The sequence below is a fragment of the Alternaria novae-zelandiae genome (assembly GCF_023758075.1).
Source record: "Alternaria novae-zelandiae strain BMP 2774 chromosome Unknown scaffold_12, whole genome shotgun sequence".
Lineage (NCBI taxonomy): Eukaryota > Fungi > Ascomycota > Dothideomycetes > Pleosporales > Pleosporaceae > Alternaria > Alternaria novae-zelandiae.
Window position 1 is genome coordinate 1,097,247 of NW_026056972.1, and position 16,637 is coordinate 1,113,883.

The following is a 16,637-nucleotide window of genomic DNA, read 5'->3' on the forward strand; positions in this document are numbered from 1 at the left end:
CGAGTGGTGTACATCTAGGGTTGCGATCAGCATCCAGGCCAACATAATCCTGCGCGCTGAGAGCAACCGCCAAAGCACACGTGCTTACTTGCCGCGACCGTCATACTTGCGCAAACGCTTTGACTGCCTTGACGTGTAGCAGAACCCCGAGCATGATCGAAGCACCCGCGCATTCCTCCTCCGCCCCCGTCCACCTCCGACCATGTCTATCCGTGTCCTGATCAAAGATTACCCACACCGCGCAATCGCCCTCGCGACCTCGACCCACGCCCTCGTCCTCCGACACAGCTCATCCACCACCGAACAGTCGGGGAACCCCAATGCCTCGTCCACGTCACTGGGGAGCAATGGCGCCGGCGTCGCGCGCTGCATGGTCGAGTTCACCCGGTTGGAGGAAATCGATCTAGAAGACTACCGCGCGCTGCATTCGGTCAACGTACACGGCACACTGGGCTTGATCACCGTCAACAGCGATGTCTTCCTCGTCGTCGTCAATGGCGCGAGCAAGGTGGCGACAGTACGGCCTGGCGAGACGGTGCAGAGGATATACTCGGTCGGCTTCTACTGCCTGACCAGCACAAGCTACGATACCCTGCTCAACGACGAAGTCAACCCCTACCCCACGGATACAATCGATGACGAAGGATATGAGATGGGCTTCGGTGGCAGGAAGGAGCAATCGCCCATGGAACACCCGTGTCTGGCGCTCAAGAAGATCCTCAGCAGTGGAACCTTCTATTACAGCTCAGACTTCGACCTCACCAGACGCTTACAAGACCGCACAACCGATGCCGCAACCGTTTCTATCGACAGTCTAGACGCTGGCTTTCTATGGAACTCATACATGATCCAGCCACTGGTGGACTTTAGGAGCCGCCTTGCGCCGAGGGAGAAGGACGCTTTGGATGCTTCCGGGATCTTGACATCTGCCATCCGCGGTTTCGCACTCACCATTACGATTCCCAAGTCTTCGGCCCCCATCAGGGTACAGGATTCCGGCATGCCGTCGTCCATGACGCTCATCTCAAGATTATCCTGCAAGCGGGCGGGCACAAGATTCAACTCGCGAGGTATCGACGATGATGGGAATGTCGCAAACTTTGTGGAAAGCGAAACAATATACTGGGCGCCGTCGGGAGCTTGCTTCTCTTATGTGCAGGTGCGAGGAAGTGTACCCATCTTCTGGGAACAGCAGGCTGGTCTCCTCCCAAACCAACAAAAGATTACCATCACCCGGTCGCCGGAAGCTACACAACCCGCCTTTGACAGGCACTTTGATAATCTGGAACTCAGCTACGGCACAACTCATGTTGTAAACCTGCTGAGCAACGAAAAACAAAACGAGTTAGAGTTGACGCATAGATATCGCGGGCATATCAGGAATAGCCCGTTGAACCAAGGAAGCAATCTCAACGACCGACAGCATGACCTCATCAAGCTTACGGAATATGACTTCCATGCCGAGACACGAGGACCCGGTGGCTATGAGATGGCTAGTATGATTGCTCAGTGGATCCAAGGTTCTGCTGAAGGATTTGGGTACTATCTCTCTGAAGATGTGGAAGAAGTGGCCAGACACAATGGAGAAGACTACGCTGTCCGCCGGACAATGAGCATACTGCAGCAGGAGGGAGTCTTCCGAACAAACTGCCTGGATTGCCTTGATCGAACGAATCTCGTGCAAACCATCATCAGCAAGATGGCACTCGAAATCTTTTTGAGCCACAAAGGCCTTCGAGCCAGTCAGGACTTCTGGGTCAGACATTCAAGTATGTGGGCAGATAATGGCGATGCTCTTTCAAAGATCTATGCGGGAACTGGAGCGCTGAAGTCCTCATTTACGCGATCTGGAAAGATGTCGCTTGCCGGTGCTCTGGCAGACGCTCGTAAGAGCGCCACCCGAATGTACATTAACAACTTTGCGGATAAAGGGCGACAGAACACCATTGACATGCTCCTTGGAAGACTGATTGGCCAGGTTCCAGTGCATCTCTATGACCCGCTCAACGACTATGTGGTCGCAGAGCTTGCGCGACGATCTGCGGAGTATTCGGAGACCGAGATGATCAATATTCTTGTCGGAACATTCAACTTGAACGGAAAAACGAGTGGCATAAAGAGCGATCTTTCGCCCTGGCTATGCCCGGATGTCGATCCATCACAGCAGTGCCCCGAAATAGTGGCTGTAGGCTTTCAAGAGATTGTCGAATTAAGCCCTCAACAAATCATGTCGACAGACCCAGACAGACGCGAGGCTTGGGAGGAAGCTGTCAGAATGTGTCTCAACAAGAATGCCGAGAAGCACAGAAAAGACGAGTATGTTATTCTAAGAGGTGGCCAGTTAGTGGGTGCGAGTTTGTCGGTCTTTGTCCGGGCCGACTGCCTTACGCATATCAAGAACGTCGAAGGCGCTCTGAAGAAGGTATGTCCACATTTACTGCATCTTTACCTATTGCGCTAAAACATACTCCAGACTGGCATGTCCGGTATGGCTGGTAACAAGGGAGCCGTAGCTATTCGATTTGAGTACGCCAATACCTCGATCTGCCTTGTCACGGCCCATCTCGCAGCTGGTTTTGCCAACTACGAAGAGCGCAACCGCGACTACAAGACTATCAGCCATGGCCTACGCTTTCAAAGGAACCGATCAATTGAAGACCACGACACTGTAATATGGCTCGGCGACTTCAACTACCGGATTGGCCTGAATAATGAGAAGGTGCAACGGCTGTGCCATGTTGGTGACCTCGAGACCTTGTACGACAACGACCAGGTAAGTAGTCACGTTTTACTTGCATGTACCATAGCTAACCAAAAGCAGCTTAATCTGCAGATGGTAGCTGGCTTGACCTTTCCGTACTACTCCGAGGCCCGCATCACTTTCCCGCCGACTTACAAGTACGACCTCAACAGTAACCAATACGATACATCCGAGAAAGCGCGCATTCCCGCTTGGTGTGATCGTGTACTTCGCAAGGGTGATAACATCCGACAAATCCACTACAACGATGCACCACTTCGTTTCTCTGACCACCGACCGGTCTATGCTACGTTCCAGATACTGGTGCAAAGGGTCGATGAAAAGAAGAAGGATGCCATGAAGGCTACTTTGTACAAACAACGAAGAGAAGTGGTTGGCGATACCCACGCTGCAGGCCGTCTGGGTGATGATGAGACGGACGACGAAGATCTGCTTGGGTACGATAGCATTGAGCCAGGATTGCCACCTGCAAGCTCAGATCGGAGGAAGTGGTGGCTCGACAACGGTACTTTTATCATCTTTCCCGCTATAGCTTGGATACTCATATTCAATAGGTTTACCAGCGAAAGCACGCGTGGAACCGCCATCTAATAACCACTTTCCAAACCCGAATCGACCCAGCAATCCGTTTACGCCTAGTCCAGAGCCAGACTGGATAGATGTTCGGCATATGCCGAGCAGTCGCAGACCCGAGCCACCACCAGCACGCGGCTCACAGAGAGCACGCACAGTCGACTTCAACGGCCCCTCGACCAGTTTACCACCAACGCAGAAGCCCGCGGCTCGTAAGATGATCGCTCCGTTGTATCCGGGTCATGCCACTCAAATCCTCGGTTCAGACGGTACGCGAGATTCGCTCAGCGACCTCCGCCGCAGCGGCTCAAGCGCGTCTACACACTCCCTTCCCAGCAGCCTACCTTACCGCGCATCAAATACGCTGCCCCAAACACAATCCTCCAGCAAACCACAAGTCCTCCGCAAACCAGCACCACCTCCAATCCCCAATAAGAAACCCGCTCTCCTTTCTAAAGGTTCCTCTCCAGGACCAACCTTCGCACCCCCTCCACAACGTTACCGTGATGATCCCCCGGAAGAAGAATCGAGGGCATATCCTCCGCAGTCAACCAGACGCTCCATGGCTCCGCCTCCTCATCTGACCAGGAAACCAGTGCAAAATCTTATTGATGATGACGGTGACAAGCCGGCATTGCCGCCGCGCACAGGAAGTGGTGGGAGTAGTAGGAGGAATTTGATGGACGATGAGCCGGACGATATGCGTAATATGGGGGATTGGGAGGTGCTTAGACCTGTAAGGTAAACTGAGCTTAGCGAATGCGGATAGAGAAGGACTTGGATTGATATTTTGGTCTTTGGACACTATCCGTACAGCACCGGATGATCCTCAAACCCACGTGCCCGCGTCCAACGCCTGAGTACTCTAGGAAAGTACATAGGTAGAATGCGATCACGAAATGAGACCATGTTGCTTAGCTTAACTTGCTCGTAATGATCTCATGCTTCGATCTAGTATGAACTACGCTGTTGGGTGACTGTACGCGAGTTGTGACAAGAATTGATGCGACTCCCTGTTCGAGTCACGCGACGACGCGTGCGGTCGCGTCAGCGCTAACCCCATTGACACGCCTCACGAGCTCCACTCACACACCACCGGCCTCAAACAACGCGCCTACGCATGCCATGCATGCGCCTATAACGGCATGAAGAGAAAACGTAGCGCCCATAACTGTGCGGGCGTCCGCAAGAAAGCAAAGGGCGCCGATGACCAATCCACCAAGGCCACCACTGTTAATGCTACTCATCCAGTCCTACAACGCCTCTATCCCGAAGTCCTTACTCTGCGCCAGTATCTGCTCTCTCGACTCCCAGGCTCGTCGAAGAATAGGTACCGAAAGCTTTCGCAACTTGGACATGCCATACCCGCTGGAGACAAAAACACCGCGGACGACCTTGACAATGCCGTTGTGCAGTTGCTCGACTCAGCACTGGTATGCAATCCAGGCGTCCAACTAGAAAAGGACAAAACAACGAGTATCACCGAGGAGCGTGAAAAAGATATCGAAGTCTTCACCCAACAACGATCGCAAAGCACTCCGGGCGGTACCTTCAAGCCGGGATACTACAGGCAATCCGAGGTAGGTCATACGAAGCATCGCCTCCTCATAGTGTTCCGCTCAAAGAACTACGACTAAGTATGTCCAGATTGTTGATTTCGTGATATGGCGCTTATTCAAGCGTTCAACATCTCACAAACCAGCACATCTACTCTGCTATGGCTTTCAAAGAGCTGCAGGCAGCAATCGCCGTGCATACAGGACCAGCGAGGATCCGAGTTCATCTATTCCTGGTCTGCAAGAACGCCTACCTAATAGCTACGCGAGGACGTTGAAAGAGCCAGTATGGTGCCGATTGCACGCATTGCTCGGCCAGGGCGGGGACCGCATTATGATGGACATGCTTCTAGAGTGCTCCATATTCATCTTGGTCAGTGCTGATATGGGCAACTACTATCAGCTCTCTGGGGTTCCTGTGCATGAGATGAAGTCGGATGAACCTCAGAAGAGCAACATCGCAAGAGTCAACGCGGATAAGGAAGCGCCCACCAAACCTTCACAGCTCAAGATTGAAAGCAAAAAGCCTGGTGCTATTACATTTGTGCGCAGTCGCATGCTTTACGCGAAAGCAGCGCTCAATGCGAAAGGTGGTGTGAGATTTGGCATGCGCCACATTCGTGCGTTGTCACTGTTCTTCGAGTACTTTATTGGAGCTAACCATTTATAGATGTTCTCAATCGATTAACTGATCGAAAAGACAAACAAGAGACAGTACATGCCATGCGGTATATCTTCCCGCGTCAGTTCGGGTTGCACAACGTCTTCACTTCCAAGGTGGATCATCGTGAGACAGCCATGCCGTTCAAAGACTACACGCTGCGCGAGAAGGATATACATACCGCCATGTGCCGGGAGCTAGGCCCCAAAGCGACGGACGCCCAGGAGATAGATAAGTGGAAGCAGCGAATACCAAAGAGACTCCGGGGTGACGCTGTTAAACTGGTGGACAAACTTCGGGTCCGCAACCAGCGGTGCTCGTATATGGAGATGCTGCGCCACTACTGTCCAATCGAGGTACTCTTCTCCATGACATGTATAGGAAAGTCTGCTAACTCAGATAGGGGGTACCCGTGTCAACGAAGCCAGATTGGAGGAAGAGCGCACTTCAGCCGAAGGCAGATGTACGATCAGTCGCAGATCCAGTCAATCGTCGCAAGAAAGCGCGACCTACACCTGGAAATCCCACCGTTCAAGAAACCTGTTTCACAGATCTGGCGTGTCCAGCAGCACACGTATCGGCCTTTTGCCGCGCAGTCATATCCAAAGTTATACCGGAAGGATTCTGGGGCAACGAGCATAACCAGCGCACCCTCATGTATTGGGTGGACCAATTCGTAGACATGCGCAGATTCGAATCGCTTAATCTACATCAGGTTACACAGAACATACAGGTACGTATTCCTCTACATTGAGCATGGAGCTATGCTAAGAGATCCTAGATCACGAACATAGCTTGGTTGCGCCCACCCAGCCAAGACGACGACACCAAGGTATCCAAGTCGGACATAGACAAGCGTACGGAGATATTTATCGAGTTCGTCTACTGGCTCTTCGACTCTTTCCTCGTTCCTCTGGTTCGCACAAACTTCCACGTAACGGAGTCCAACGCGCATCGGAACAGACTTTTCTACTTCCGCCATGATATCTGGCGGATGTTAACAGAGCCTGCTTTGAAGGAACTACGGATGAACATGTTCGAGGAGATGCCTACTGACAGTACGGAAAGACTGCTGTCCGCACGTCAGCTTGGTTTCAGTAACGTTCGTCTGCTACCTAAGAAACAGGGTTTCCGGACTATCATGAACCTCAAGAGAAGACAGCAGGTGATGCGATATGGGACTATGACTCTCGGACGAAGTATCAACTCGGTGATGACACCAGCTTTCAATGCAATTACTTATGAGAAGGTCAGTAGTCGCTCGAGGTGACAAATTTACCATGGCTAATTTGAATCAGTCGTTACGTCCCGATAAATTCGGCTGCTCACTTTTCTCCGTCGGAGATATGCTTCCCAAGCTTGCATCTTTCAAAGCATCGTTGCGACAGCGTGGGCTCGGCGACATTCGGCTTTATTTTGCTAAGGTTGATGTTCAGGCTTGCTTCGACACTATACCACAGTCACGCTTGCTGCGTATGATCGACAGTCTCATGTCGATCCAGGCTTACAACACCGGCAAACATGTGGAGATTTCACCCCTGGGTCCGCTACAGCGTCTCGGCGGTAAACATGTGGACCCGATGCCTCTCAAGAAGTACATACCGCATACTGAGGCAGCGACGAGAGTAACGCCTTTCCACCAACTCGTGCAAGATAGATTGGCGGGCACAAAGGCCAATACCGTCTTTGTTAATACCAACATGCAGCGGCGCGAGACCAAGGATGACTTGATGCAGCTCTTACAGGAGCATATCGAGAGAAATGTCGTTAAAATCGGGAAGCGCTTCTATCGCCAGAAGACTGGTATACCACAGGGCTCAGTCTTATCGAGCATCTTGTGCAACTTCTTCTACGCTCAATTGGAACGCGATGTGCTTGGATTTGTGCTTGATGAAGATTCATTGCTTCTTCGTCTGCTTGACGATTTCCTCTTGATCAGTATCAACGAAGAGTATGCTCAGCGCTTCGTACGCGTTATGCACAAAGGCCACCCGGAATACGGCGTAGTGATAAAGCCTTCAAAGTCGATGGCAAACTTCGATGTCACGACAGAAGAAGGAGACCGGATAGCGACAAGCGGCTCAGATGGTAAATTCCCGTATTGCGGCGTCTGTATCGATACGACGACGCTGGAAGTCAGCAAGAAAACAGAACGCCCTACAGAGACCGGTAGGTGGCATTGCGTGCACAATGTCTATTTGCGGCTTCAGATGCTAACCGCACCAGGTATTGAGGACTCTTTGACTGTAGATCTGACCAAAATGCCTGGCCAAACGTTCCATCGCAAAGCTCTGAAGTAAGTCTCGAAGATCGCGGTATGCACCGCCGGCCAATCGGGCCATGGACGGGGTGAAAAGTCCGACAATTTACTGATTTCTGATAGCGGATTCAAGATCCAGCTGAAGGCCATGCTGATCGATCCATCGTTGAACAGCGTGGCAACGGTACTAGCGAATTTGCATCAAAGCTTTCTTGAAGCGGCGGTGAGGTGCCTCGAGTACGCACGCGCGCTATCCAAGGTGCGAACGACGTGTTCGAATCTGCTTATCAGTACGTCTAAACTTTCCCGTTGCGAAGATTCCAACGCCCAATCCATCGATGCTCGTGCGGGGTTGTCCCGTGGGAGGGTGGGCGTGGTAATGAATGATGGTCTGATAGCACGAAAGCGAGCACGGCACACGCCACGAGCGATCGTGATTGCGCCGGCTACGCTAGCGAAGGAAATTGCTGACGGAGGGAACTGCAGAGACGGTAGACAACATGATTGCACTAGCCCATGTGATGCTACAGCGCCGTTCACGCTCGCGCGGCAGCAGAGAGGCAAAGATTGTGCAGGGCGTCATCTCGCGGCGGCAGCTTCAATGGTACGTGTGGCTAAGCTTCCGTGTTGCACAGCAAGTGGATGCACGATCTGCGATTTGGCTAGATCGCCTCCACGGTTTGCAAGATGACATGGCGGGGCTCGTATTACCGGTTTCCAACAGATGCTAATTGAAGGGATAGGCTGGCTTGTAAAGCTTTTCAGACGGTGTTTCAGCGCAAGCAGACGCAGCATCGCGCGCTGCTAGCCTGGCTGCAGACATGTCTCTCGGCAGCGCGCATGTCTGACATGGCGGAGCGACGCATGCTGGAGGAGGCAATAACTTGGCACTGAAAGCTTAACACGCTAGCAAAAGCGGGTTCCAGCGATAATGCAGTGGCTAGGCATATAGCGAAGATGTTGGGAGGTGCAGGTGTGGATGCGAGTGTGGTGACGGGATAGGAACTCGGGAAAAGCACTAAGGATCTGTGGCCGGGGGCCCACGCCGAGCGCCCACGTCTAGCGGCGGCATGTGGGCACGACTGCAAGCCTTGGGCCTTGGCTGCAGCACTGTCGGGAGTGACGGAAGGACTGCAGAGAGGATGATGTCGTTATGTCTTTTTCTTGCATATTGCAGCGCTGGTAGTACTGAGGCAAGGCGCGGTAGTGTATAGGCGGACCACTACTTGCTCCTGATAAGCCTCGCGTCGAGCAGGCGACAGCCCTCGACGGCACGCGATTGGCCCGCCGACGCTGGTATCGTGATGTCAAGCGTAGATGCGACGGCTGGGACACCAACCCCATCCCAAAGAAGCCGGGGTCGACTATGCAGGCTCGCAGCAGAGGGACAGCGTCGCAAAACGCCTGGCTAGGCGCATTGAACCAGGGTCGGGCTGGAGAAGCATACCTGCCTCAGTCGGCGCCGTATTGGTTTTGCGGTTTCAAGCACGATTGCATCTCACATATCGCCAGAACCTCGCCCTCTGCTCCCATGCCCGATCCCATTCCCAACGTAGAACCGACGGCTGCTTGCAATTAAACTCGACCAAGGCATCTTGCGCCGCTGACGGGTCCAGAGCACTGCGAGGCCCACCACTGGAGTCCATCCCTGTCCCCCGACATCAGGGGCTAGCGCGAGTTCCGCAAATTGCGTCGCCGAATCGACCAAGATGCCGGCGGTGCAGCATCACCAGCGACTGCCTCCTGTCTACGAAGCGGGCGATAGCGAAGACTGCGACGCCGACGTGCACTACATCTCGCCCGCCAAGTCGCTGTACATTATTTCCGCGCATAGCTATGTGCCCTCATTAATCAAAGCCCCTTGCGACCGCGACGACAGCTGGGCGAACCACGACCGACTGCCTCACCGCATTGGCACACCACTCCGCATCGACACCCAGCGACGACCGCCCCGACCGCTCATGGCCACCCTCACCTACGCCCACGATGCCCAGCAGACGTTTGGCGCCCCGCCCGGCAGCCCGCCGGACCTCACAAACTCAAAGTCGTCCAAGTCGTCCAGCATCCACTCGTCCACGCTGCTAGACTTCATGGGCACGACGGAGAACCTCTCGCACTTTGAGGACATCAACCTCGACGAAGCATCAGGTGGGCCCTCCTCCTTCCCCGTGCCGGCGAGCCCATCTAATCGCGTCCTCTTCGAAGCCCCGCGCGCCTCGCTGTCCACGAGGAGCCTCCCGCACTCGCACTCGGCCCACTCCTTCCGCGACCTGACGGGGGCCACCAAGCAAAAGTACCCGAGCCTCAAGGGCCAGGTCAACCACGCCGTCCGCCAGCAGGCCCAGCTCTCCGCCCCCGGCAAGCAGGCCAGAAGAGGCTTCACCTCGCCCTCTGTCCCCTCGCTCTCCAGCCTGAGCCTTGCCGCGCCCCAGCGCTCTTCGCGCTCGCCATCCCCCTCAAACACACACAAGTCTGCTTCGGGACCCCGCACATTATCTCGCAAGAGCTCGCGGAACGATGTCTTGCCGTCCCCGGGCTTGGGCTCCAGGAGGCAGTCGTGGCAGGACTCCAAAAGAAAAACTGTAAAAGAAAGGGAGGCAGAGTGCGACGATGAGGACGACGAGCTCCCTGAAGACGCTGTCATCTGGAATGTTCCCATCTCGCCGCGCCCTACTCAGGATCGGTCGCCAGCGTCATGGACCGGAGAAAGTCCGCCATTAATGTCACCGCATCCTGGTGTTTCTTCGTCTTCGAGGACATCGCCCGCACCCTCTGCGCGCGTCTCCCAGCGGACCCCCTCACCCAACGTTTCTAGCAGGGGCGTGTCTCCCCAACCCGGCGCACAGCAAAACACATGGGCCGAGACGTACACCGCGTTAGATACCGACGCCAAGTTGATCACAGAGAAGCTAGAGGAGTTCCAATCCGAGTTTGAGCGAAAGCAAGAAATCTCACGGCAACAGCCCGGTCTCACGCGTTCAGCGTCTATGAGCCAGCCAGAGCCAAAGAGCAAAAAACCAGCACTCCCGCCTGTTCGCAAGAGCGATCCTCTGATCGACCCTTTCCAGCCCTCAGTTGAGAAGCAGAAGTACCTCTCGCGCACCCGACCGTCATGGCTTCCGCCCAAGAACCCCAAGGAGGAGAAGAAGCACCTCAAGGAGTACCAGCGCATGTTGGCTCGTATCGAGGAAGCCGGTAAGTTATCTGCGCCTTCCGAGGCTCTATCTGAGACAATAAATGGCTGACAATCACAGAACGTCTTGAGGCTCAACGCGCCCAAGAGGAAGCCCTGGCCCGTGAAAAGGCCAGCCGCATCAAGGCTGAATACTGGTCGAGCTTACTGCTACCAAACTGGGCCACCGAGATGACCAACTCCGAGCTACGTGCCTCGCACAGGAAGATGTGGTGGAACGGAATCCCCCCACGGTTGCGAGGCCAAGTCTGGCAGAAAGCGATTGGAAACGACCTCGAGGTCACAGAAGCTACCTACAACATTGCCTTGGAGAAAGCACGCAAAGAAGTGAAGATACATGGCCACGAAGCGCTCGGAGGCCGCTATGTCTACATTGTCGAAAGCACCCAAGCAGTCTTCCCCGAACTCAAGATGTTTGCCGCACGAACGTCACAAGCGGCGGAGGACGAGCAGCCGCTGCATCGGGACCTTGTCGATGTGTGCCTGGCCTATTCGATGTACCGCCCGGACATCCCACACTCAAGTTTCGACATACATCACATCGCCGCATTGCTCTTATTGAACCTTGCCGCGCCGCAAGCCTTCGTCACCCTGTCCAATCTGCTCAACCGCCCGTTGCCACTGTCCTTCCTCATCCACGATCAAAACGCCATACACGCCGCCTACTCCACAACACTGCACGTTCTGTCGAAGAAAGCGCCCAGTCTGGCTCAACGGCTAGAGACGCTACGAGTTGAACCCAGAGACTACCTCTTCCATACCCTCGGCTCACTGTTCTGCGGTCGTCTAGGCGTTGAGCACGCCGCGCGCATCATGGACATTTACACCATCGAGGGCGACAAGAACGTCCCACGCGCTGCCGTCGCTATACTCAGTATACTGGAAGGCAGCTGCATGGAGGGTGACGCAGCGCAGGTTGCAAAGACACTTCGCGAGAAGAAGATTGAACTCGATGTGGACGAGTTCATGAACAAGGTGTTTGAAGCGGGCAAAAGCACGTAGACTAATACCGTCCATAGTCTTGGTGGTGGTTGATAGCAGCGGCGGTCAACAGAAAGTATTAATACCGTATTGTACAGTTGAGACAGAAATAATCGACCCATTACAATAATCACCCATGGAAGAGTAAGAGAGAATAAGAAACAAGGGACACCAGAAGAAAAAGATCGATGATATACGAAGACTCATGCAGCGCGACTTGGAGCTGAACATACACCATTTACCTGTTAATTTCCTAGCCTCTTTGCATACACAACCGGCGTTTTCGATCTTTCCCTTGCGTTCTTTGCATACACGGAGTTTGTCACTTTTTTGTCTCGTTCAACCCATGGAAAGGCTCATTTTTGCGCCATACAATCAATTGTCTTCCCTTATCTATTTTTGTATATAACAAACGCAATTACTCTTAGACAATTGGGAGGAAGCGAAAACCGGGTAGGTGAGTAGCTGAGCTTAGAATCTATAATCGCACAACAAACACGGTCTCGATCTTTCATTGTTGCATATGCGAGACTGGTTGAATTATATTTTATTAGAGTGACCCCTCTTTTCACATGTCGAACCTAGTGGCGGGGGAAAGTTTGTGTTAGTGGTAACGGTAACGGTGACGATAATGGGCGGGAGGCGTTATCGTGGCGTAGCTGATGGGCGTGGGAAAGGGGAGGCCGGGAACTAAGGGCTTCTCGGCTCTCGTATAGAACGGGTGCGGGAGGGGCGTATCTGCATAGTGCTATGTTGCAATCTCCGAAGAGAGACTATCTGCTCGAGGCGTTTTTGTGGCCGCTGGCAGGTCATGGAATGTTGTGCGTTGTGTGTTTTGTGTTGCTGAGAGCTGGCTTTGGCGGAGACTTGTGGATGCCCCGGTCTGTGATCTATAGACGAGCAATGGGATGACATGTTAGATAAGGAATACAATTTGGGTAGAATCTATGAGTTTCTGAGCAGCTATGGGTGATATGACATGTGTTGGTATGATGATGGTTGGAAGAAACATTCTCGCTAGGTGACTCGTGGTTTCGGGAGCAGGAGGTGGTATTGTTAAAACTGCCTACGAACCACTCTTGCGACATCAGAGAAGACATGAGTAGAGAAATCCTCTTGGTACAACTTCAGGCTCAGTAGATGTTTCCTCCTCCATTGGGATGTTGCAGGTGAGGTAGGAGCAAGACGCAGGAACGGAGTGGCGCTAGTGATGAGGACTAGCGTCATACCTACTTGCCGTCATAGTTCAAGGCAGGCAACCACAACACCAACACTCGACCTCAACCTACGAAATTTTCTAGCGTCTTCGCAACCCCCGTTCACTAACATGTCCATCCGATGTGCGGCACTCACTTGGTCGTTCCATTCCAGCCATCATGCAGCTGCATTCACACCTGCAGCTAGTGCAAGCTTGCATCTCGCATACTGGGTACTGGGGAATGCGCATGCATGTCACCTCACCTGGACGCAGGAGAGAGTGACCAGGCAGCATATTGTTCCTTGTCAATTGAAACCTGGTACGTGTGCTCTTGTAGACCCTTCCTTCCTTCTTATCTTCCAGGATGACACGACGTGCTTCATGGCCTAATCTCCCACGAATGCGCCTCTATAGATACTTCGCAGCAGAGAACCCGAACGCGTGGTCTCAATGTGCGAAAACTTATTGTCTGAGATGTTACCGACTTGTTCAGTCTTGATGTACACTTTGAGGTCTGGTTTGCTAATATGGAAACAGACTTTTGTTCATTGGACCCTGTCGTGTAGCATCGATGGTACCTCTCTCTCCCGACTTATCTCTGAATTGTCCAGCACCGGCCCTTTTCCCAGTTACGGCTCAAGTTCGTCGTATCAACATGAGCTGCTAATGGAGGCTAGTGAACTTCAAAAGTCTTAGGGTTTACCGGTTCAGCATGCGCAACAGTATGCGCTTTCACGTTCTTTGTAAACGAACTCTTCGAGGCGTCAAAAGACTGCGAAGAAAGCTTTCCCATGCTTCTCTTCCCTCTGTCATAATGACATCGCCTATAGCAACCCATACAACGATCCTTGAGAGAGAAGCAGGCACTTGATCACCTTCGGATCTGAGAGGATTGGAGCAGAGGGGAAGCCCTAAAATGTGAGCGAGGAAGGGTAGCGGTCGTTGGTCCTATCGAGCACAATGGAATGTGTATGTGTCGGCTTTGACACTCTGGGCTGCTCCAAGGCCAGCTTCTCTGCCTCTTGAGATTGGGGCGAATTGTCAGATAGTTCCACTACGGCTGAAGCCCCTACCCCGGGTCATCCACCCTGCCAATGGCTGGTCTTCTGACGTCGTACACATAGACTTAGGTATAATAACATTCATTGTACAAGAATCGGTATCTGCTACTTCATGTCCTAACACTTAGATCTACCTCGCCTTCTCCTTGTTCTCAGCCGCCCTGCGCTTCGCCCGCACCTCTGCCTTTCTCCTCTCGCCACCATCGACCTTGTGCCCTCTCCTTACTTCCCAAATACCCTCTTGCAGTCGTATCCGTGCTCGTAGACCTCCGCTCCCCTTAACTGGTTCCACAAAGCTGCCCTTGATCGTCTTCGCACCCTTGACGATAACGCCTTGCACCTTGGGTAATGTCTCGACAGGCTCGACTGGCGCCTCAGCACCGACCGGTACATTAACAACCAGCTTCCTCGTACCCGGATCATGTGTTGCCGTGGCAGCTGCGGAGCGGGGACTTATGGTGTTGCCGAGTTCGGGATTTGGCGGTACTGGCGCTTCGACGACCTTCAATTCTGCCACACCGTCTTGAACGTGCTTGCAATCTCCTCCAATACCATACTCTCCGTTTCTATACTTCTCTCGCCATTGTAATAGATAGCGTCTCGAGCGTGCTGGCTCAACGCCGAGTTCCTTCAGTTGCGGCGATGTGAGTGTGAAGAGGGCCTCCCAGGACGGTATCTTGGTTGCGTGTGCGGAGAGGCCGCGGCCAATTGCGCTGAGGAAGGCGGTGTGATCGGGAATGAATGGTATGGGCTTAGGGACCGGGCGCATGGGGATTGAGTGCTGGAGGTTTCGTACGCATGTCTTCGGTATTGACACTGCGGATGTCGCATTGAGAAGCGGGCGCCTGAGGATCATGATGGCGGTTGCTGCGACACTGTTAGCATGCGTGTATATATTCCAGGGTGACGTATATCATACTGTGTCAAGAAGTGCCCGTCGCGTAGCAAAACCCCCCCAATTCGCGTTGATGTCGAAGCTGCAGTCGCCGTGATTTTCGGGAAAGCCAAGACGACGCTAACACCCGCAGCATTGCAGCCAGCCAGCAGCCCCACGTCACCAAGTCTCCCAAAGCTCCACAGCTTGCAACCCAAAACACCAATTGGCAGTAGTAGAGAGTCTCCTATTGCACGCCTACCCCATATCCATCATGTCTGGTCCTGAAGCTCACCACCTCTTCCACCATCCCATTGCGGACCATTCCTTCTCCGCCGACCGCCAGACGCTCGCTGTAACCCGAGAGAACAACGTCGACCTCTTCCAGAAGACGGGCAGCGGATACAAGCTCAAGGATGAGCTCACGGGTCACGACAAGACAGTTACCGGTGTCGATATCGCACCCAACTCTGGCAAGATTGTGACTTGCTCGCAGGGTAAGCTCGGAGCTATCTGGTGGGCTGGAGCAGGCAGCTAATGCAAGCAACAGATCGCAACGCCTACGTTTGGGAGCCTTCGCCGCAGGGATGGAAGCCCACACTGGTGCTCCTCCGTATCAACCGCGCTGCTACCTGTGTTCGCTGGGCACCCTCCGAGACCAAGTTCGCCGTGGGCTCTGGTGCTCGTTTGATTCCCGTCTGCTACTTTGAAGAGGAGGATAACTGGTGGGTCTCCAAGCACATCAAGAAGCCCATCCGCTCCACAATCACTTGTGTCTCCTGGCACCCCAACTCGGTCCTGCTCGCCGCAGGATCTACCGACGGACACGCTCGTGTGCTCTCTTCCTTCATCAAGAACGTGGACGCGCGTCCGGAGCCCTCGGCATGGGGAGAGCGCCTCCCATTCAACACTATCTGCGGCGAGTACCTGAACAACACCGCCGGTTGGGTCCACAGCGTCGCCTTTTCTCCCTCGGGCAACGCCCTCGCATTTGCATCCCACGACAGCACCCTCACCGTCGTATACCCCAGCGGTCCCGAACAAGCTCCCCGCGCCATCCTCAGTGTCAGCACTCAAGTCTTGCCTTTCATGTCGCTCTTGTGGAGCTCTGAGGATGAGATCATTGCGGCCGGATACAACTGCGAAGCCTACCGTCTGAAGGGTGACGAGTCTGGCTGGCAGCTCACTGGAAGTCTGGAGGCTAAGAGCCGACCTGGTCTATCGGATCAACGTGAGGAGAGCGCGTTGAACATGTTCAGGCAGATGGATCTCAAGGGCAAGTCGGGCACGGATGACACCAAGCTCAAGACTGTGCACCAGAACACCATCAACACTATCCGAAGCTTTGAAGAGAGCGGAAGCGGTATCACCAAGATCAGTTCTACGGGTGTGGATGGAAGGGTTGTTATCTGGACTTTGTAGGCACACATTCAAAGTCTCGGGTCATGTTCTTGAATAGAAAGATCAATTGCCTCGCACATTGCCAGCGAGAGTGGAGTAGCATCTAGCAGCTCGGATA

At 53.6% G+C, this 16,637-nt stretch overlaps 4 protein-coding genes across 4 annotated transcripts; all 4 read left to right on the forward strand.

Moving 5' to 3' along the window:
* Window positions 1-202: 202 nt before the first annotated feature.
* Window positions 203-4,971, forward strand: J4E88_006482 (uncharacterized protein; the record flags this gene model as incomplete). Its single annotated transcript, XM_049400107.1, has 5 exons — window positions 203-2,422; window positions 2,474-2,773; window positions 2,822-3,266; window positions 3,316-4,075; window positions 4,497-4,971. The coding sequence occupies 5 exons, from the start codon at window positions 203-205 to the stop codon at window positions 4,969-4,971; spliced, it is 4,200 nt and encodes a 1,399-aa protein (XP_049254418.1).
* Window positions 4,972-5,227: 256 nt separating this feature from the next.
* On the forward strand, window positions 5,228-7,851 carry J4E88_006483 (uncharacterized protein; the record flags this gene model as incomplete). Its single annotated transcript, XM_049400108.1, has 6 exons — window positions 5,228-5,510; window positions 5,606-5,907; window positions 5,955-6,284; window positions 6,333-6,800; window positions 6,850-7,720; window positions 7,778-7,851. The coding sequence occupies 6 exons, from the start codon at window positions 5,228-5,230 to the stop codon at window positions 7,849-7,851; spliced, it is 2,328 nt and encodes a 775-aa protein (XP_049254419.1).
* Window positions 7,852-9,520: 1,669 nt separating this feature from the next.
* Window positions 9,521-12,006, forward strand: J4E88_006484 (uncharacterized protein; the record flags this gene model as incomplete). The annotated part of the gene is made up of 2 exons (XM_049400109.1): window positions 9,521-11,006; window positions 11,066-12,006. 2 exons carry the CDS (start codon window positions 9,521-9,523, stop codon window positions 12,004-12,006), a joined length of 2,427 nt encoding a protein of 808 aa, XP_049254420.1.
* Window positions 12,007-15,392: 3,386 nt separating this feature from the next.
* Window positions 15,393-16,540, forward strand: J4E88_006485 (uncharacterized protein; the record flags this gene model as incomplete). The annotated part of the gene is made up of 2 exons (XM_049400110.1): window positions 15,393-15,615; window positions 15,669-16,540. The coding sequence occupies 2 exons, from the start codon at window positions 15,393-15,395 to the stop codon at window positions 16,538-16,540; spliced, it is 1,095 nt and encodes a 364-aa protein (XP_049254421.1).
* Window positions 16,541-16,637: the final 97 nt, after the last annotated feature.